The 21,810-nt window shown below is 43.8% G+C and overlaps 2 protein-coding genes and 1 pseudogene across 2 annotated transcripts in view; 1 reads left to right on the forward strand and 2 right to left on the reverse strand.

Moving 5' to 3' along the window:
• Positions 1-11,484, forward strand: part of WWC2 (WW and C2 domain containing 2) — a 184,455-nt gene extending 172,971 nt beyond the window's left edge. The window contains exons 22-23 of the mRNA XM_077815506.1: positions 89-216; positions 8,634-11,484. Of these exons, the coding sequence (XP_077671632.1) occupies positions 89-216; positions 8,634-8,700 (195 nt within the window). The 3' untranslated portion in view covers positions 8,701-11,484. The remainder of the gene's footprint in view (positions 1-88; positions 217-8,633) is intronic.
• Positions 11,485-12,850: 1,366 nt separating this feature from the next.
• Positions 12,851-13,388, reverse strand: LOC144264397 (claudin-22-like; annotated as a pseudogene).
• Positions 13,389-14,897: 1,509 nt separating this feature from the next.
• Positions 14,898-15,566, reverse strand: LOC144263598 (claudin-22-like). The gene has a single exon (XM_077814531.1). The coding sequence runs from the start codon at positions 15,564-15,566 to the stop codon at positions 14,898-14,900; it is 669 nt and encodes a 222-aa protein (XP_077670657.1).
• Positions 15,567-21,810: the final 6,244 nt, after the last annotated feature.

The raw sequence follows: 21,810 nt of genomic DNA on the forward strand, positions 1-21,810 counted from the left end.
TGCCCGATGGATTTAACTCCACATTCTTCCTCCTACAGCCTCTTTGAAATTGTCAATTGCTGGATGTTGTAATTTTCCCCCTCTACAGGCTGAACAATCAAAGGAGGAACAGAAACAGGGTTTAAGTGCTGAAAAATTGATGAGAAAAGCTTCCAAGGATGTGTGTCGGTTACGGGAACAGAGCCAGAAAGTGCCAGTGGAAGTGCAGTCGTTCAGGTACAGCATGTTCTGGTTGGTCTTCTGGCTCTTCTAAATCTGTAGAGTTGGTCAGTCTAAGCTCTCATTTTAAGAACATCCTTTTATTTAGATTTGGTCAATTTGCTGTAGTGTTGGAACATGAATTATCTGAGCGTAAGCCAATATGCCAGTGCAGTATTAGTCAAAACCTACATCTTCTCTTAATCCAGTATGTCCTCACTAAGAGCATTAAATCGGCAGAGTGCGTCCTCACTACCGTGGCTAGCATAGACTCATGGAGCAGTGCACTGTGGGAAACTATCCCACAGTTCCCGCAGTCTCCGCTGCCCATTGGAATTCTGGGTTAAGCTCCTAATGCCTGAAGGGGCAAAAGCATTGTCGTGGGTGGTTTTGAGTACATGTTGTCAGTCTCCCCTCCTTCCTCCATGAAAGCAACTGCAGACAATCATTTTGCACCTTTTTTCCTGGGTTACCTGTGCAGACGCCATAGCACGGCAAGCATGGAGCCCGCTCAGCTCACCGCTGCTGTTGTGAGCATTGTAAACATCTCGCGCATTATACTGCAGTATGTGCAGAATCTGGCTAAGAGACAGCAGCACGATTGTGTGAGGACGATTGTGAGGAGGACATGGACACAGACGTTACTGAAAGCATGGGATGTGGCAATTGGGACATCATGGTGGCAGTGGGGCTGGTTGATACAGTGGAACGACAATTCTGGGCCCAGCAAACAATCACAGACTGGTGGGACCACATAGTCTTGGAGGTAGGGGATGATTCCCAGTGGCTGCGAAACTTTCACATGTGTGAGGCCACTTTCCTGGAGTTCTGTGAGTTGCTTTCCCCCGCCCTGAGGCACAGGAATACTAAGATGAGAGCTTCCCTGACAGTTGAGAAGCGAGTGGCGATAGCCCTGTGGAAGCTTGCAACGCCTGACTGCTACCGGTCAGTCGGGAATCAATTGGAATGGGAAATCTACTGTTGAGACTGCTGTGATTCAAGTAGCCAGTGCAATCACTGACATTCTGCTATCAAGGGTAGTCACTCTGGGAAATGTTGTGTGTGTTTCTCCTTGAGGCAAATCCGCCTCCTTTCTTGATTTTAATTCCCTGTAAGCCAACCACCTTCGATCACAGCTGGCAAAGGAAATAAAGTCACTATTGTTTTGAAACCATGCATTCTTTATGTATTAATTTTTTTAAAAAGGGTGATAACTGATAAGGTAGCCTGGGTGAGGTGGCGGAGGAGGGGAGAAGGAGACTACAAGGGCACATTGCTTATTGTAGCCACACTAAAAATCAAAACTGTTTGAATGACAGCCTTCTGTTGCTTAGGCCATCCCCTGGAGTTGAGTGGCTGGGTGCCCAGAGCCGCCTTCCCCAACCCGCCTGCGTTCTTGGGCGTGTGGGTGAGGAGAATATGGAACTTGGGGAGGAGGGCAGGAGCTTTTACAGTGGATGCCACGGCAGTTTGTGCTCTTGTTGGCTTTCCTGCAGCTCCACCAGACATCTGAGCATGTCCGTTTGCTCCCCCGTTTGGCTGAGCATTGCATCCTGCCTCTTCTCATTGCACTCACTTAATGCTTTCCTGGACTCTGCCACTGAATGCCTCCACGCATTCAGCTGTGCTCTATCAGTGCGGGAGGACCGCATGAGCTGGGAAAACATGTCATTGCAAGTGCATTTTTTTCGCCTTCTGATCTATGATAATCTCAGGGACGGAGATGATAGGGGGAACATAGAAACACTTGCACCTGTGGGGGGATAAAAAGGGAGAGTAAAATTTAAGATGATACATTTCTGAGAACAAAAGGGAGACTCTTTCCCAGTGAATCAAGCAATTCACAGCAGACAGCACATGTGCTTTAGGTACAAGGTCGCATTTTGCCTTTTATATTGAGCGCCTGCTGGTGTGGTGACACATCACACATGGCTGGCTGGTCAACAGAATTTGGTTTCCAGGCAGCCATGGTAAGCCAAAGGGTGAGCGGGTTTGGCTTCTTACGCCTTCATAACGTGGGAATGTTTTCAAACTGCAGCACCCTCCTTTCCCATAGCAAGCAATGCCGGTTGGGTTTGCCATTTAAAAGGAGGGGCTGCGGTTTTCTTGTGGATGTGCAGCACACACCTCCCTCTACCCCTCCGCGTGGCTATTTGGGGTGATTCCTTCGCCCCTCCCCCCGCAGTGTGGCAGTGGGATGATCCCTTTTAGCCAAGCACAAACAGCCCAGCATAAACAGGGTCCTTTTACTGTTCTCTTACAAAAATTCCCCTATTTCAACCAGGTGACCATGAATGATATCACCCTCCTGAGGCTAACACAGAAAGATAAAAACCGAATGTTGCTTGAATGCGACCAAATCCCTGGACCATTCGCTGCCATGCTTTGTGCTGCAGTGATTCCAGACTACTTGCTACTGGCTTGGCGTAATAAAGTGTCCTACTGTGGAGATTGAAATAAGGCAGCCCTCCGCAGAAACCTTCTGCAAAGGCTTTCAGAGTACCTCTAGGAGAGCTTCATGGAGATCTCCCTGGAGGATTCCTGCTCCATCCCCAGACACATTAACAGACTTTTCCAGCAGCTATACTGACCGCAAATGCATCCCAAGTCTTCAGGGCAAATCAAACATTAAACACTGTTACTTTTAAACCCTGTACTATAGTTACAAATGTGCACTCACCAGAGGTGCCTTCTCCACCTTCAGGGTCGGGGATCCTGCCTTGGGAGGGTATTGGCTCCAGGATGATGAAAAGGTCTTGGCTGCCGGGAAGAACGGATTCACCGCTTGCCTGCTGCGCATTCTCCTCCTCCTCCATAAAATCCTCCTCCATGTCGCATGAGACTCCCCACTTGCAGGTGTCCACGGACAGTGGTGGGGTAGTGGTATGGTCCCCTCCTAGAATGCCATGCAGCCGCTCACAGAAGCGGCATGTATGGGGCTCTGACCCAGAGCAACCATTTGCCTCCTTTGTCTTTTGGTAGGCTTGCCTGAGCTCCTTGACTTTCACGTGGCACTGCTGTGGGTCCCTGTTGTAGCCTCTGTCCATTATGCCCTGTGCGATTTGGCATATATATTAGCATTTCTTCTTTTTGATCGGAGCTCTGCCTGCACAGATTCCTCTCCCCATACGGCAATCAGTTCCAGTGTCTCCCCTTCGCTGCATGCTGGAGTTTGTTTGCGATTCTGAGGAGACTGCATGGTCACCTGTGCTGCTGAGCTTGCCACGCTGACCAAATGGGAAATGAAATTCAAAAGTTGCCAGGGCTTTTCCTGTGTACCTGGCTAGTGCATCGGAGTTGAAAGTGCTGTCCAAAGCGGTCACATTGGAGCACTCTAGGATAGCTCCCGGAGGCCAGTAACGTAGATTTGCATCCGTACTACCCCAAATTTGACCCAGCAAGGTCAATTTTAGTGCTCCTCCACTCGCCAGGGAGAAGTACAGAAGTCGATTTTAAGAGCCCTGGATGGAACGGGTTTCTTGTGTAGACGCGTTCATTATAAAATCGACCCAACCCTGGAGTGTAGACCAGGGCTAACAGAGATTCTTTGGCATAATTTTAGTAAATCTCCCTGATGCCAATCTAGGACACATAATAGTGAGTTAAGTTAGTGTTAAGGCAATATCTATTTGATCAGGAAATCCTCACAACTGGCACCATAATTGGATGGCTGGCTGGGAGGCTTTGGCCCTCTCCAGTCCCTTTTGACAGCCACAAGGGAGAAACAAAGCAGGTAGAGATTGTTTATGGGTTTTGTTCAGCGTAAAGCAGAAATGATATCTTATAAATTTCATTTCTGTTGGTTTTGCCTGTCATTAACTCTTAAGAGGCTGTGGTTCTAGCCTTAGGCTCATGCTGTTAAATGCAAGATTGGTGGTGAATAGTGTCACCTGTGGTGACTGAAGGATGAAGTACCTGATCTTGCTTGCATCACCAAAAGCTGTAGGATAATACTGATGGATCCATTCTGATGCAGCAGCCAGCTATTTAGTACAGAATCAACCTAAAAAGAATGATCAGGGAGGTAGTATGGCCATGCTGTTTGCCTCCAACTCAGAATACAGCAGTCACTCACTGCAAAATTGGATAAAATATATGGTCTTTATCTTCTGTGTGTGTGTGTCTTGGAATGGAGTTAATTTGTGACTAATTTTTGGGTGCTGTGACAGGGTCAGGCCAAATGGCTACAAGAGAGTGCTAGAAGGCAGATATATTAGCCCCAGGTTAAGGAGGTCCCTTTTCCCTGGGTAAGGTAACAGGGAAGTTTCCAGAACAATCAGGAACTTTCTGGAAACAAGGCAGACAGGCTGATTAGAACACCTGCAGCCAATCAAGAAGCTGCCAGCATCAATTAAGACAGGCAAGCTAATCAGGGCACCTGGGTTTTTTAAAAAAGGAGCTCACTTCAGTTTGTGGTGTGTGTGCGAGGAGCTGGGAGCAAGAGGCACAAGAAGCCGAGAGTGAGAAGGCATACTACTGGAAGACTGAGCAGTACAGACATTATCAGACATCAGGAGGAAGGTCCTGTGGTGAGAATAAAGAAGGTGTTGGGAGGAGGCCATGGGGAAGTAGCCCAGGGACTTGTAGCTGTCACGCAGCTGTTACAGGAGACACTGAAGACAGCTGCAATCCACAGGGCCCTGGGCTGGAACCCGGAGTAGAGGGCGGGCCCGGGTTCCCCCCATCCCTCCATTCTCCCAACTTGATACCGGAGGAGTTGACCTGGACTGTGGGTTCCAACAGAGGGGAAGGTCTCTGGCCTGTTCCCCAATCCACTAGGTGGATCAGCAGAGACTGAAGGGATTGTTGTTCTTCCTTTTCCCCATGCTGGCCAGTGATGAGGCTAACTGAGTGAACGGCAGATTTGAGCCTTGAAAGTGGCCAAACTGAGGGCTGCTGTGAACCTCTGAGGCGAGCAAATCTGCCAATAAGCGCAGGACCCACCAAGGCAGAGGAGGAACTTTGTCAGAGTGCTAATCAACCCATTGCTCTCCCAGATCTTGGCATGAGCTATGGAAGCTCCTAACCGTAGTGTTGTTGGAGGAATTGAGGCAGATAGTTACACAATGACTTCAACATCCATCGGGACGATAAAACCTTGGTATCATCTCCGAAGCTCCTGATGGCCATGTAACTATGTGAACTGGTAGCTACTGGCTCAGTTCAGATAGTTGCACTCTTGACCGAGTGTTTTGAACTGGAGCTCAAGCTTAGGCAGTTGGAATCCAGGCTCCATGTACTGGGGAAATAGCCCCCTATAGTTTGAGGTTAGGGCACACCTATCCTGTCAGGCGATGGACCTGTTTTAATGGTCCCCACTCAAAAACTAATGAAAGTAGAGCACCTCTAGGAGGCTCTGTGGGAAGATATTCCTGTGAAAGATCACTATTGAGGGGTTGGTAGAATATTGTAAACTTTTATCATCCATAATCTATATGTAAGCAGAGTCAGGATGAGCTCCACCCTGACATCTGGTGGTGAGGTGTGGCAAGTTGTGGAAAAGAACTTCAGGGGCCAATCTCATTTGCATAGGCACACCCACCCCGCCTAGCACGAGCCAATTGCTGCCAAAATGGTCACTTTGGCTGCCGTGGGATCCCCAGTGTCTCTGTTATAGGGGCAGGAATAATAAATTGTTATTACCCTGATTATGGGTATCAAGGACAGTGGACCTGTACTTGGCCTTTTGTTATGACGGAGGGACTCGCCGTCAACTAAGGAGCACTTGCTAGGCAAGGGATATGGGTTCCAAAACTCTGTGACTTGAGAGAGGCTGGGGACAGGTATTAATACTTGGTGGCATGGGCCCCCTCGTGAGGGCCTTACATGCTAATTGCACTTCCTCCTCTCTCCACTGTGGAATATTAGAGCTAATTTTGATTCCATTAGGAGTCTAGTTACAGGCTGCTGAGCTGAATTCACTTTGGGCCAATGGTGCATGAGCACTGAGGCTCCCCTACTACGAGCTGAAGTCACAAAAGAGCTAAACTTACTAAGAGCTGAAATCACTGAGTGTTGTGTTAAGTAGTGGGGGAGCCTGAAGCTATACTGCAGAGCAGTTTGCGGGATGGCGACCAGAGCGGCTGGTGGAGCAGAACAGTTTGTCAGATGCCTAGAGCAGCTCATGGGGCAGCTGTCAGAGCAGAGCCCCAGGGAGAGGTGGGGCCATCAGCTTTGGACCACGTAAGGTGCCCCTTCACCTCCCCCCCCCCCCCCCCCCGAATCTTCACCCAGGTTGGGAGGTAAAACTCTGCATATAAACTTTTGAACTCTGAACAGGGACAGAGACTTTTGGGTCGTTGGACTTTTGGGACTTTGGGTGATTTTGGGTTGCTGGACTCAAGAACCAAAGGGAAAGGACACGCCCCAATTTGCTTGGGGTGGATTTTTTGTTCATGGCTTGTGTTATGAATCCCATTGGTGTTGTTTCCCCAACATAATGCCACATTGTCTCTCTGTTATTAAAAGGCTTTTTGCTGCATTCAGACTATGTGCTTGTGAGAGGGGAAGTATTGCCTCTTGGAGGTGCCCAGCAGGGGTGGTATAAATTTGTCCCAGGTCACTGGGTGGGGGCTTGAGCCGGTTTTGCATTATGTTATTGGAATGGAACCCCTAGATACTGAACCCGGCCCTTGTTGCTGCCAACTCTGACAGGCAGAAGGGTTACATATACGTTGTGTCCTATGCACCATCTTATCTGGCTTTGCCCTCATGGATTTCCTTCGTCTATAGATAACCTATCATGGGTGAAGTGAGAATGAAGACAGCAAAGTCTCCAGAGACGGAAATCTGGGGCTGATGTTCAGAGATTGAGTCATAAAGAGTCTTTAAATTCTTATGCCATGGTTATGTGGGAGGCAAAGTAAAGATTCTTTGCCTCTGCCATATCATCCAAAACGTCTCAATCAATAGATTAGGTTTGGGTGACAGATAGCTTGTTGATCAGAGCTGCCTTCCTGGGGTAGTTGATAAAGTTCCTCTAGTTATGAGGGATATGTTGTGAATAAAACTGAGCAGATTTGGGCTTGGCTGCCTGCTACTGTGAATGAGTGGCAGGAACTGGAGTCAAGTTCAGTCCAATTCAATGAGAGAGATTAGAGGTGTTTTGCTGTCTCTTTGAATTCACTTCCTTCTTGGCTGGTAAGGGTCAGCAGGAGAGTAGTTGGTCTGTTGCTAGTGGAGCTTGTCGACCCCCTCCTTCCGACAGGTCACGTAGGTGGTATCTGTTCAGGGAGCTATTGCGCAACCTTTGCTCAGGAAACCAATATGTAACATTGGCAATATGGTTAAATGCCACCGGCTGTCTAGTCTCCCATTTTTGGTTAAGGTGATAGAGACAATTAAGAGTATCTAGATGCCCCAGATCTGCTTGAAACTTTTCAATCTGGTACAAACGTGGGTACAGGGCTGGCATTGGTAGTAACGGTGGATGATCTCCTACTGAAGTGTGAAGATCCTGGTGCCTGTGCTGATAAATCTGCTGTTTTCAATGCTGTTCATTATGAAATGTTACAGATTTGCTGTAGACTGTAGCAAGAGTAGGCACAACTGCTCTTTGGTGCCGCTGTTCCTTCCTTTGCCAAGTACTGCCCAAGAGTAGTGTGGCTCTTTATCCCCTAGGGGCAATGGCTTGTGGAGTTCAAGGCTCTCTTTTGTCCCTATCTCATTCATCGTGTCCATTGGGCTACTGAGAGGGCTAATGGGGAGGTACTTTCTGCATGCTGATGACATTGAGCTCTGTATCTTTCCCTTATAAGCCATGCAGTGCTGTTGAAAGCCCGTTCAGTATCTGGGTGAGACTGGTACATGCATGAGAGCGAGCTAGCTAGCTAGCTAAGTGAAGCGTAATCCAGATAAGGCTGAGGTGATGATGATAGGCCTGGGGAAGCAACTGGAACATATAGTGACAATTCTACCTATCTCTTTTTGAGGGAATTCATGCAGCTTGTTACTCCTGCCCTGTTTTTCCCTTCCACTAATTTTCTTTCTCAAAGTCTGGATCAGATGTCAAACGCTCTTTTAGCAGTGACTGTTCCCCTTTTAATGCCATATTAGGATATATGGTTACCATGATCGCAATGTTATGATTACGAGTTTTTGTTGCTGCCGCTGCTGTACTGAGAAGCTTCATTTTTTGTTCCCACTGGAGCTTCTCTCTCTTTTGATAAGTGTGCATAATATAGGCCCTTCATTTCAGACTTCTCTGGCAACAGCGTTCTCTGCAAGCATATTCATTGGATACCTTGAAAGCACTGACCCTAAGGATTTTAGTCAATAGAATAAATTATTTGTACTTGAAATTTTTGCATAAAACCGATAGTTTAAAGAGCTGTTCTCTTACGTTATTCATCACATACTGAAGCTGTTGGAGTTCTTGTGGTATTTTAGCTGCTGATAAGTTTAAGGAAACCTTTAAAGTGATTTTCTAATTCTAGGGAGAAGATAGCTTACTTCACAAGAGCGAAGATCAACATACCATCCCTACCAGCAGATGATGTATAATTACATTTTTCACTGAAGTATTTTTCCACTCGCTCATCTTTTTAGGTGAACGTTTTGTAGTTAGAACCTCCTGCTTTTAAAGATCTTCTATTTTACATCCGACTATAAAGATGTTCATTTGTAAAATACAGCGAACTGAGTTCTTGTCTGTTAAAAGGCGCCAAACAAACAAACAAACCACAACTAGCAGAAAACCAAAGTGGAACACTTCTGGTACACGGATGCTAATTTTGTACAGTTTGTATGTATCGCATGTGTGCTCTTATTTTGTAAAGATGGAACAAAGGAAAGTGTGTATCCTGTTGAACCGCACTGTGTTGAGAAATATTACGTTCAACAGAAGATTGTTTGTCTTTTCACTATTTTCACGTGAGCAGACTGTGAAGATGGCTGTTATGCCATGCAATATTTTTGTACAAGTGTGACTTTTATAGTTTGAAATTAACCATGAATGCAAGCTCCTTTCCAAAACAGCAAGGCTGCCTCGTAACAGGTGCAGTTTAGATTTCCATCACCTACGTTGGGATTTTGTTTCTGAAAACCATTTCCTGACTGTCCTTTTTATTTCTGTGAAGAAAGAAGGTGGAGTACTGAGTGCAGGAGTATAATTTTGTGAATGTACAGTACTTTGGGCTGCACTGTACAGTACTTTGCATCTGCAAGGTGGGGAGGGGAAAGGGCAGACCAGTAACCCTAAAACCTCTTACAGTGACACTACCAAAAGGGCAGCTGCTTTCTGAAACTGAAGCTGAATCAAATTCACATCAAAGTGTTTATAGATGAGTAGTCATACCACTGCGCTGTCAAATCTTACGTTTAAATGTAACCTTTTGACCTAAATGTTGTCTACTTTTGTCAACAAGCAGTATGTAAAAAAGATCAGGTTCATGAAAAATTAAACCCATGCTGTTGTCAGAAGAGGAAAAACTACCCATCAAATTCAAAATGAATCCACTGACGCTAGTACCGGAAGTATTGTTGGTGTAGAAATCCATGCTGGAAAAATCTGTGACCTAGAAACCATAAACTATTTCAGTTGGGTATGTACTCCAGTTCTCATTACCTTTTTTTAAGTAAATGAAACACAAGCTGTTTTTCAGAATAATGGTGGTTCAAGTTGAACAAACTTAAGGAGTAAATGTGCACAAGATGTCTATCAAAATAGAATTTTCGCTTATCTGACCAGACCTTTTTGTTTCACAATGTGGATGTGCTTGTCATCGTCCCTGGGGAAGCATGCGACTGCATCAGATCTGGAATAAAGCATCTACAACACGCTGTTGGGTAAAACAAAACTTTGTGGTTGATCTTATAGCCAAAACAATGTAACTCAGCTTGTATCTACAGTACCTAATCTCTGAAGGTTTTTGAAAAAAATGTTAAATTCAAAGGTTTTTTTTTTATTCTATGGATAGAATCTTTGTCCTTAACCTACAGATTATATTGACAAGCCACCTATACATAGCACTTCACTTTTCCAGAAAGTAATTAGCCTTGTCGAAAGATGAAGAGAACATAGCTACAATATGTTTGCGAATGTCAAGGTAAGAAAATTCTGTGCCTAGAATCTTTTGTTAAACACACCAAGGATTTTCTTGTGATACACAAATACATTTAAAGGATTTGAAATAATAAATGTATAACTGGAGGCCACACAGTTCTGAACAAGTGCCAGTCAGGCCAACTGACTGAGCATCATTCTTCATGGATATCCATTTATTGCTGTTCTTTTAACACACACACACACACACACACACACACACACACACACACACACACACGACTACTAGAAACAAGAAGATATGATTCATGCTTGTGAGGTCAAACTTTAAAAACAGAAGTTTGACATTTACTGTAGAGGTGAAACGAAGGTTGACTGTTTCAGCTTCTCAGTTTGATTATATAAAGTGTTGGTAGGATGTGTAGAATTGTACCGTATGATTTATTTTTTTATTTATTTACAGTCTTATTTATGTTCTGTTAAATATAGTTCAGTTCTGGCCATTTAAAATGTTTGATGTTAAACTATTGTGGGAAATATTTACAGCTTTCTAAATTCTTGCCAGACTAGCTGCTGTTTGTGTATATGTTGAATAACCTTCAGAGGAGTGGAAAAAATAAATTCTGATTGGGTGTGGCCAAGACGGTCAAGTTCTGATGGCTTTAGTTTGCAAAATTTGCTCATTTTTAAAATGAGACAGACTTAAACATATCAGCTCTTTCTCCTCACTTTCCCACTCATTAGTAGCGTTACAAACTTATTTATAGGCAGCTTTTAACAGTTGTGGGGGTTTTGTTTTTTACTAATTCAAATTATTCACACTGCTGAAACATTCAATAGACTGAACTAAAAGTGGATATGAACAAACCATGAAGTTCAGATATATAAATCTCACTCTTGAAGAATTAGAGTTTACCCTGTACAGGGAATAACAAATGTAGTAATTAGTTCTCGTGTTTCAGTTATCAGTATGTAATTGCAATTGTGTAATCAAAATTAAGTATTACAGGTACAAAACAATATTATGAATGAAGTTCAGCAGAAATTGTTCTAGGATACAAATCAAATAATTTTAAAATCTTTTTTACTGTTGCTATGTTTAAACTGTATTAAGCATCGAATGCTCAGGACTGAACTAAATATTTAATCAGGTTATACTCCGAATGTGTTTCTGTTCTAATTTTGTCTGTAAAAGTATGCAAATACATCACATAGATTAACTTTTGTCTCTGCACTTTCAATGTGTTTCAGTGATTTGAAAAAAAATAAAAAACGTTAACAAAGCTGTTTTGTAGACTAGTGTTTAATTTTAGTGAAATCTTTGATTCCTGGGCTGTTTCTGAGCTCTTTGCAAAAGTAGATGTTCACTTACTATTTTTGTTGACTTGAGAAAGTCACTGCAGTGTTAACATCAATCACTGCTAGTCCTTAGGATCGTGGCATATCATGCTAATGGAAGTGCTCTCATCGGTTTTCACTTAAACTCCAGTGTTAATGTCCAAGTAGACTCACTGCTCATTAAAGTGGTGTATAATAGCTATGACCACAACCATCCAAAGTGCAAACTTCCACATGCAGGCAACACAGCTCAGTATTGTCCTGGAATGTATTCTAGGCCTGAGGCTCTTATGAGCTACAGTTTGTGCCAATGCCTGTGGTGCTCTAGTGATAGAGAAAATTGAGGTCTGTATAAACTGATAGTACAAAAAATATATTTACATGTGACATGAGATAGGCATGGAACTCTGGACTCCACTTTCCCACATTCACCTCCCTCCTCTGCTCTCTGTCACCCTAGCACATGAGAGAACAGAGAGACTGAGGTAGAGCCTCAGACGGTGTAAATGGCCATAGCTCTGCTGAAGTCAGTGGAGCTATGACTCCTTGCACCACCTGAGGATCTACCCCACTAGGTCTTGCATAAACATTTTTAATGGACACCGAGAACTTTCTTGCCCATTACCTTCTTGTCACAGCAAATCCACCAATGCAAAATATTTAGGCTTCTTAAGTGTTGGAAATACGCAAGTCAAAGAAAAAATTCTTGCTCAATTAAGTCACTGGGAGGTTTTTTTTCCATTTAATTGAATAGAATCAAGCCTATATTCCATAATAGAAAATCCAGAACTCATACTTTAGATCCATAGTAAGTTATTTTTATATGACAGATACATTGATCAACACGTGAAAATGTGTGGTAACTTTTTAAACTAAACATCCATATATTATGATTTTGTATTTTATTTACCAGATATGTACAGTCATAAACTGTATTATCATATCGGCAGATGCAACCAAAGTAATTAGTCTAATCACTGTTAAGTCTCAATTGTTTTTTCTCTCCACAATGAACATGAAAATGGTTTACCGGACTTGCAGGAAGGGTGCAGTGTTCTAACTTGGTGATTAAAGGGAATAACAAAGTTTTTTAAAAATCTAACACCTTGTAGGTGAGGTGGTTCGTCTGTGTCAGATAAACCTACAAATCCTGAACTGAAAAGTTTGATTCTTCTCGTCGAGTTTGAAAGGAAACGGGTATCTGCCCTTCTTAAAGTCTCTTAAATGTTCAGATCTATATTTCCGATTTACAAAAGTTGATAGGTATCTTGAATTTCTGCTACTGCATAACAAACTGACTATTCGTGATCTTTAGCTGAACAAGCTGTGCATATAAGTAATGATTCCTTGTATCACAAAGAATCTACCAAACCAGCCAGAAAATAGTGCACCCCCGAATTCCCATCTGGGACAATCTCCAGAATAGCCTCATTCCAAAATGTTTGTGCCATAACATGGGTAACGCAAGAAACTGGGGGTAAGGTTCAGATTCCAGATATCCATAAAAGTATTCCTTTATGCAGTAAACAGTCAGTTCTTTTAGTTCATGTTGCGAAGCTCCCATTTTCAGGCAGTCCAAAAACTAGAAATCAGGAGACTCAAAAGCCCAAGCCCATTCGATGTAGACACTAAAATCCTGAACTCTGCAGGCAAAACTAATAAAGAATCAAAGTCCTTACACTGTGTTCCTCTTGATTCGTCTTGAACAGTACGGGTTTGCCAGAGTCCCATGTCCCAGGTCTCCAGTTCATTTACATCCAAATTGAGATTTTTTCCAGTCTGACAAATTATTATAAGCACCAGTAAAAACCTATCCTAACAAAAATAATAAAATTCCAGCCAATTGCATCCCACTTATGTGGGCTAAATCCATTTTAATAATAGAGTCCAAGCGCTTCAGGAATATCTCTACCAACTACTACAGATACATTTTCTGTTTAGTGCTTGTTGCGCTAAACATAAACTTTGTAAGCTGTGAAATAATTCCCTCCTTTTATATGCTATTTCGTAAAAGGACTTTTGACAGATTTCGTTTGATCTGGTTTCTTGTGGATTTGCTTTGAGTATAGAGAAATAACGTGATAAATCAGTAATTCAAAGATGTGGCTGCAGCTGGGCTCATATTCCATTGGTTTTGCTTTTCAGAAAATAGCTGGTCTTTGAACAGAAAAGCATACACTCAATAATAGTGCCCTTTCTATCGCTATTGGGGTAACAATACTCCAACCCTTTTCGCTAAGTAGTTTTAATAGTTCTGGATGTTTTTAATTAGCTCATTGTTTGGGATGATAATTCATAACCTGAATAATTCACATTCCGTATATTTGGATAAGCCCATGCAAACTTTATATAGTTTAACAAATAAGGTGGTCTGCCTGTGAGAAATACTGCATTTATTTTACGAAGTTTTAAGAAGTATATTTGTTTAAAATCAGACTAATTACATGTACAAGAACTGCTATATATGATAAAAGTTTGACCGAAATCTTTCACTGAATGCCGTTCAAGTATTCATGATTAAAAACTCAGTTCCTATACTCTATAAAATAGCAAATGCTTATGAGCAGATTAACTCTTTCAACTAGGTATTTTCCAACCACCCCGGCTCTTTAATTTTTTTCTTTGTATCTGAAATATGCAGGTGCCAGAACATCCAGGTTAACTTTTGTGTCTTGTTTTCCTCATAGTAGGTTGGGATAACAAACGACTAGCTGTTTTGGGACACTGGCCTGTGATGCTGGTGAATTACATGCAGCATTTTTAAGAAACTAAGAGTGCTTTAAAAAAAACGAGATCTCTGCCAGTCTTTTTAGGGTTTTGGGAATTTTCCTGGATAAAGAAACACAGTTCTTTCACAGAGATCTCCTTCTCTCTGTAGCAAAGGTCTATACCCAGAACACAAGTATTTTGAGGGTATTTGTAGAGGTGGGAAATACTCTAGATCATGACAATGTTACTGGATCAGATAGGTGGATGGTTGTGCCATAGGGGGTCAAAGCCTTTGAATTCCACTTAATTGGCTTCGCATGAAAAGGAAACTTAACATTTTTGGCTCTTAACCAACATATGAGAGAGCAACCTTATACATTTTGGGGGTCTACAGTTCAGCTTTAATAGCAAAACAAAGTAGTGGTTCTTCCATACAGTCATGATAGCTTTAATGTCCTGCTGCAAAACAAAACAGTTTTGCCCCCCGGAGCGATGACACTACGTTGAAAGAACAATTACAGGAAGAAAGAATTAGACACACAACTTTAATGAATCAGCTAAGTAACAAAGGGTCCTTTGAATCATTATTGGAACAAGCTTCTGCCTTGTGCTAGAGTTCTGAAAAGAAAGAGAAGACTGTCTGTACTACTTAAACTCCTAGATTTTCAGGACTATTTTCAGTTTCCAAGTGTTGACAGTGATCTTGCATTTCTGTTACTGTGTAATGGACTGAGGATGGATGGACTTCCGATGAACAGACAGTGCAATTAAGTAGTGATCCTCCTAGTATAAGACATATTCCAGCAAACCAGCCAACAAACAGTGCTTCCCCCAAGTCCCACTTGGGAATAATCTCTGGGATATTCTCATCCAAATTTTCCTCGACTACAGTGTGAGCAACCCAAGAAACTGGGGCCATGACTGTAATTGCTGATATCCAGAAGAGTATTCCTCCAAGCAGTAATAGCCGTTTCTTTAGTTCCTGTTGTCTTTCACCGATCTTCAAACAGTCCAACCCAAAACCTGAAAGCAAGAAGCCCAAAAGTCCTAATCCATTTGAAACAAACATCAAAATCCTAGAAATCCTAAACTCTGGAGGCAAAGCCAAGAAAGAATCAAAATCCTTACATTGAATTCCCCCTTCCTCTTGGGAAACACAAACTTGCCAGAGTCCCATGGTCCAGGTCTCGAATTCATTTAACTCTAAAGCGAGATTTTTCCAGTCAGGTAAATAGGTAGTGAGACAGGATAGAAACCATCCAAACAGAGAGAAAAAAATGCCATTTAATTGCATCACAGTTCTGTAGACTAAAGCCATTAGAAGAGCACAGTCCAGAAAGCTTTAGGAGGAATGTCTCTCTAAGGGCTGATACCTTTTGTGGTGGTTGGAGCTATGATGATCTTAGTTCTTTGTGCCCTGAATATAAGCTTAGATATTAACCCTTTGAAAACTCTGAAACACTTTTTTGTTCTTCATGAATATAATGTTTCATGTAAAGGATGAAGGACTCTGCTAAACCATGGGTTAGGCTTTCTGATCAAGATTTGATCTGTTACCTTCCAGTGCCTGATGATTACAAGTCTGCGGATGAACAAAGAAGGCTCTATGACCCCTCACCCTAAAATACAACAGAAATCTTTGTGCTTCGATACGGATTAATTAGATTTTAAGTGGTGATAAAAAGCCAGCTCTGTCCTCAACAGGACTTCATTGTAATAGCAAAACTTGACATTTCAGGGATGTAAATCGAGGCCTTGTAAAGAAAGGTAGACTGTTTCCCTATAATCTTTATTCTTAGACTTCCTCAACATACACAGTGGCTTATTCTCCACTCTCTTGTTCTATGTCACAAGCACTGGGAAGACTCTCTGTAAAAGGTCCTTGTATGTTTCATTTTTTCTATGTTTGTTTCTCTTAAAATGGGCTTCTTTTAATGTCTGACCCATTTAAGGGGCAAAGGAGAAGTGAGTAAATAATCAAAGTGCTATAAAGAAAGCAATCCATTACAATTCTAGACTCCCACCCATCATAATGAATTCAGAGCAGAAATTCAGTTGTTGTAAACTGAAGAAAATGCAGCTGTGACCATTTTAAATCAGTTGAAGTTGTCCCCTGTACTCTCTGGGCCTAGTCCTGCAAGGTGCTGAGTATTTGCTCAACTCCAATTTCAGTTAGTGGGTGCTGAGGTTGTTTCCTATTCCTGGTGGTAGGAAATGCTCATCACCTTCCCATATGAGGCCCTAAATAAGCAGGGTCAGTGGGAAATCATGGAACCCAGATATAGCATCATGCTTTTGCCCTGGTATGTGCTTCTCTGAAATCTATTTTTTCTCATCCTGACTGAGGGCTGTTCTGCATAGCTTTCCTCCTGGCACAGTACAGCTACTCATGGACGCACCACTGCAATGTACTATATCAACACACAGGGAGGAACGTGCTCGTTGCTGCTGTGTCAGGAAGTGATCCCCCTTGAGGAAAAGTGCATCAGTCAGTGTCACACCAATGGGCCTGTCAGGGTTCCCTCCCCACTCTGTACTCTGGGGTGCAGATGTGGGGACCCGCATGAAAGACCCCTTACGCTTATTTCTACCAGTTTAGGTTAAAAACTTCCCCAAGGCACAAATTCTTCCTTGTCCTTGGACGGTATTGCTGCCACTACCCAAGTGAGTTAGGCAAAGATTCAGGAAAAGGACCACTTGGTGTTGCTGTTTCCCCAAAATATGCCCCCAATCCCCAAACCAAATAGGTAAACAAGGTGAGCACAGACCAGACCCTTGGGTTTTTAGGACACTAAAAACAAATCAGATTCTTAAAAGCAGAACTTTATTATAAAGACAAAAGTAAAAGAAGCACCTCTGTAAAATCAGGATGGAAGGTAATTTTACAGGGTAATAAGATTTAAAACACAGAGGATTCCCCTCTAGGCAAAGCTTTAAGGTTACAAAAACCAGGAATAAACCTCCCTCTGAGCATAGGGAACATTCACAAGCTAAAACAAAAGATAATCTAACACATTTCCTTGCTTTACTTACAATTTTTGTAATCTTAGCTGCTTATTTCAGGTAGGGTTTTAGGAGAGGGCTTTTCCTGCTTGGTCCCTCTCTCTGTTCCAAGAGAACACAAACAAAGAGAGCACAAACAAGATCTCCCCCCACAGATTTGAAAGGATCTTCTTCCCTTATTGGTCCTTTTGGTCAGGTGCCAGCCAAGTTATTTGAGCTTCTTAACCCCTTACAGGTAAAAGAGGGGTTTTATGATACCCTTAGCTGTGTGTTTATGACAGGGCCCCTGCGCCTTCGTAGCCTACAGAACACCTTAGGGCACCATCCCAGTCATTAATACTCAGACAACCACAAAGGACCACTCAAGGACTCCATTCTGCAAGACATCTTGCACAGGTTGGGGGTGCCTGAGTTTAGATCTCTTTGTGTCCAACCGCCATAGGTTCTGTTCCAGAGGAGGATCCAGTTCCAGCTTCCGGTCAGATGTCTTTCTGATCCTACGGCTATCCGGACTCGTGTATGCTTACCCTCTAATTCCCTCAAGACCAAACAATGCAGCTCAAATGAGAGCGTGGCCCAGACAGTTTTGGTTTGCCGATCTCATTAACCTATTAACACGGCCCCCACTTACGCTCTCAACGCTCCCAGATGTCATCTCGCAATTGAAGGGGACAAATCCTGCACCCAGCCCCAGGCCCCCTCACCTCACAGCCTGGATGCTGGCTAGCTAACATCCACTGATCGATCCTGCTTTTTAATAGTTCAGTACATCTGTTGTGGAAAACGAGTTACACCACAACACATCCTAGCTTGCAACAGAAAGGATTCCACCAGTCTTACCTGTGCTGCTAAATGGAAGAGGCTCTCTGTCTGGGTATCGGGGAATCATCTGTCTCTCTTGGAAGCACTGATGGCTGCCATCCCTGGACTACCTGCTCACGTTAAAGTATTTGGCCTTCTCCATCAGCTCCCTTGCAGTGCATCTGGCACCTATCTCTGATCACTATCCTCCGGTGGGAAGGCCAGACTGTTGTCTCATCCGACAGCGGCTAGATTTCTCAAGGGTCTCAGGCAACCTCTGCCACCTCTCAAATACCCAGTGAAAATTACATTGTCACTTCAAGTATTAACTCTTTCATTGCTCATCAAAGCACGTAAGAAAGGAGAGCTATAGGATGAAAATCTGCACAAGCTACTGTAAGTGGCAGCTCATTTTGGCACTTCTCGACAGACTTGAGAAAGCTGCCACTTTTCTCCAAACTTTCCAATCAAGAAAGAGCCAAGCAGAGCCCAGAGGGGCAAGAGGGCCCCCACAAGCAAGTGAAGAAGCCCAGTGGCGTGTACAAACATAGGCAGTGGCTGGCTAGGGCTAGAGGGGGGCCAGATCCTGCCACCTCCATGTGCAGTCCAGCTCTGCAGATCCAGCAGTGCCAGGGACAGCTCAGTGCTGCACCACCTGGCTGCCCAGCAGCAGAATGAGGAGGGAGAGTCCTGAGAGCCCAGTGTCATACTGGGGGCAAAGTCTGTCCTGAGTGCCCCCAGCAAGCCAGTTCTGTCTGGTGCCCATGAGTGGAGCTGGTACCAGAGAGGGAGATGAGCGAGATGGAGGACAGAAGAGGCTCAAGAGGAGGGGATCCAGCTGGCGCCACCAGGACACAGCTCCCTCTGCTCCCAGCCCAGCCCCTGACCCTGCCCTTCCACTGGCCCCCATCCAATCTCCCTACCATAGCCGCGCAACCTGCCCCTCCCACAGCTCTCCCCTGCTTCCCCTCAAAGCCCTCACAGCCCCACCCAGCCCTGCTTAAACCCATCTAGCCCCCTGCTACTTCATCCCCAGATAAAAACACCCAAGCTTCTCCCCCCTCCCCAAATAAACCTCAACGCCACCAAACTTCCTCTAGCCACAGCCTTCCACCTATCCCACCACATCAACCCCCATCACACAAACACACATCACAAATAAACCCCTCCCGTCACAACCTCCCAAATAAATGCTCCATAAATCACCCTGCCAAAACCCTTCTCCAAGCCCTCTGCTCACCATTCCCCCAAACCCCATTCCCCAATACACCCACCTTTTAAAACCTCCCCTCTACTCCTGGCAGCACCAACCCCCGACTTCTTCAATTGCTCCAGTCCCCGATGGCTCACCCAGGAAGTCCCCCATAGGGCCTCTCCCTCCTTGGCATCAGCATCCCATCTTCACTTTAGAGTGTTATGTGGGGTTGATGATCTTTCCCTTTGCCTGTCCCTGTCACCTCCTTGTCCTCTTGGGGTGGTCAGATGGCTAGTGGGTGTCCCTCCATCTGGCAGAGCCCACCACAGCAAAGGTGAAAATGGCAAGAGCTACCAGCCAGAGTGGGAACCCAGGCCCAGCCCAGCAGGTCAGGAGCCTCTGCTCTGGGGTGAGTGCACAGTGGACCCGCTCGCCAACTTCCTCCTCTCCACACCAGGCCATGACATACGCAGTGATCTCGTGCACTGGTGAGCACGGCCTGACAGTTTTACACAAACCCCACAAAGAATATTTTCACCAGCCGCCTGTGCATCCAAGCCTTGCTGAGAAGGCAGCCAAGCTCAAGGAGTCCAGCTGAGCCCATGGGTGTACCTGGACCCCAGTAATGAGCTCAGGGAGCCCACAGAGCATGTGTGATCATATTTTCTGCAACAGCACAATCTATTGTGAGTCCTGTCTCCTGTGGCTAGAGCTTATTCTGTGGGTAGAGCTTGGAAGAGTGCCATCACTGCCCACCCCACTCCCACCCCAGGAGCCCAGCTGACACGGTCAGATCTTTGGGATGAGAGCTGTCTGTCTCATTATACCAGCTCATTTTTAAGTAAAACAAAAGCTGAGACCACACTTCTGTAACGAGTGGTGGCCTGACATAAACACGTCAGAGTTCCTGGGGGTTTCTAAGAGAACTCAGGTTATGTGAGAGATTTTTGGAAAGAGACTTTTTGAATGTAAGGAAGGCCTGTTCAATGCAAAGCCCAGGGGGACTTTCCCACTCTGATTTTGTTACTGGTCCACAATGACACTGTTACTGAATTCTTCCCTGCAACAACGGGACAGTAGGAATTGCCATACTGGGTCAGACCCATGGTCTCTCGAGTCCAGTGTCCCGTCTCTGACCGTGCCCAACACCTGACACAGAACTGGAACCTATGATTTTAAAAATAACGTGAAAGAATGTTTTGAGAGCGTATCACTCATTTGAAATAGCTCCAAGTATCAGTCTGCAAACTGATGTCTCCAGTTCTTTCCAGCGTGACAAGTCTTAAGTGGGGTGGGGGGGGCGGTTTAAACTCTAGTCTGTCTACATAGCATCCTGTTCAAACAAATACATTAACTTTTCCCTCATTACTTATAAAACCGTTTCCATCTGGATTCTGAATCTTACTCTAATGCGATTTATTTTTCTTCAGAGGTTTTAGAATTACATCATTTCTCCTGGAAATCTTGATGGCCAGAGCTGGTCTCATTAGTATCGAAACCCAATATACATATATTTTCTTCCAAAGAACATTAGGAAGCCGTTGGTTGCTGAAAAACATGAAAACTAAAACAGATCTGTATCCAACAGAAATATTCAGCTTAAGTCCAAGTAGTGAATTTTACTACTCTGATAGCAGGAGTAAGCTGTGTGCCTGGTATTTCCATGAAGTGACTAGGCTATTTATTCTTTGAATAGTGGTCAGTGCATCTCTAACCTATGTGAATATCTTATTTTGTGCCATATAAAGGAATCTTTGTGAGGAAGTAACCTGAGGCAAGCGCTGCAAGGGGAAATTTGATGAAAGTACATTATAATCAGTGCTGAACAGAACCACCAGTCCTTGGTTTTCTGGAGATATTGAAGGTTTAAGTTTTCATCACCTCACTTTTTCATTAATCACTTGACTTTTTCTGTGCTTTCCGGTAAGTGTTTGGGGGTTTCAGCAGAGTGCAGTACACTGCATTGAATTGTTTCCTCCTGTGAACGCTTCATGCACAGAGCAGGAAATCGTGTGCTTAGAGAAATACTATTTTTCAAAATACCCTCCATGTTCTCACCCCCTCCCAAATGTTCTTTATTTAAACATTATCAACTTAGTTTGGACATTAGGTAGAGCTGGACTAGCAGCCTGGCGGGGGGGGGGGGGTGCACAAAAGTTGCCAGTGGTCCATAGTAACTGATGCAATCTGAACACTGACCTGACAAATGGGGGGGGAGGAGGGGAGGAGAGAATCCCTAATTATAAATACATATTCTATTAGACCTTGTCATGATAGTGAATTGGAAAAGGGAATTTAGGGACCATGCGGAGGGGTGGGGGTATAGGGGCAAGCTATACAGATTGTTTTCTTCCCCTTTCAAAACAAAAACATATCAGTGGTTTACTTAATCAAACACATAAATCAGTTCAAGGATCATTACTTTTTCATAAAACATCCATTCAAAATTTAGATGAGATCATTTATAAAAAGGGCCAAAAAGTAAGTGACTTCATTTTGGTATAATTTCTAAATAATTTGTTTCAGTTTTTTAAAGTCCCCTGTGTTGAGAAGTAGGATTGTT

The sequence above is a fragment of the Eretmochelys imbricata genome, chromosome 4 (genome assembly GCF_965152235.1).
Source record: "Eretmochelys imbricata isolate rEreImb1 chromosome 4, rEreImb1.hap1, whole genome shotgun sequence".
NCBI classification, from domain to species: domain Eukaryota; kingdom Metazoa; phylum Chordata; order Testudines; family Cheloniidae; genus Eretmochelys; species Eretmochelys imbricata.

Excerpts from the sequence above, each read along its gene's own strand:
- LOC144263598 (XM_077814531.1), bottom strand. The coding sequence starts at position 15,566 with ATGGCTTTAGTCTACAGAACTGTGATGCAATTAAATGGCATTTTTTTC.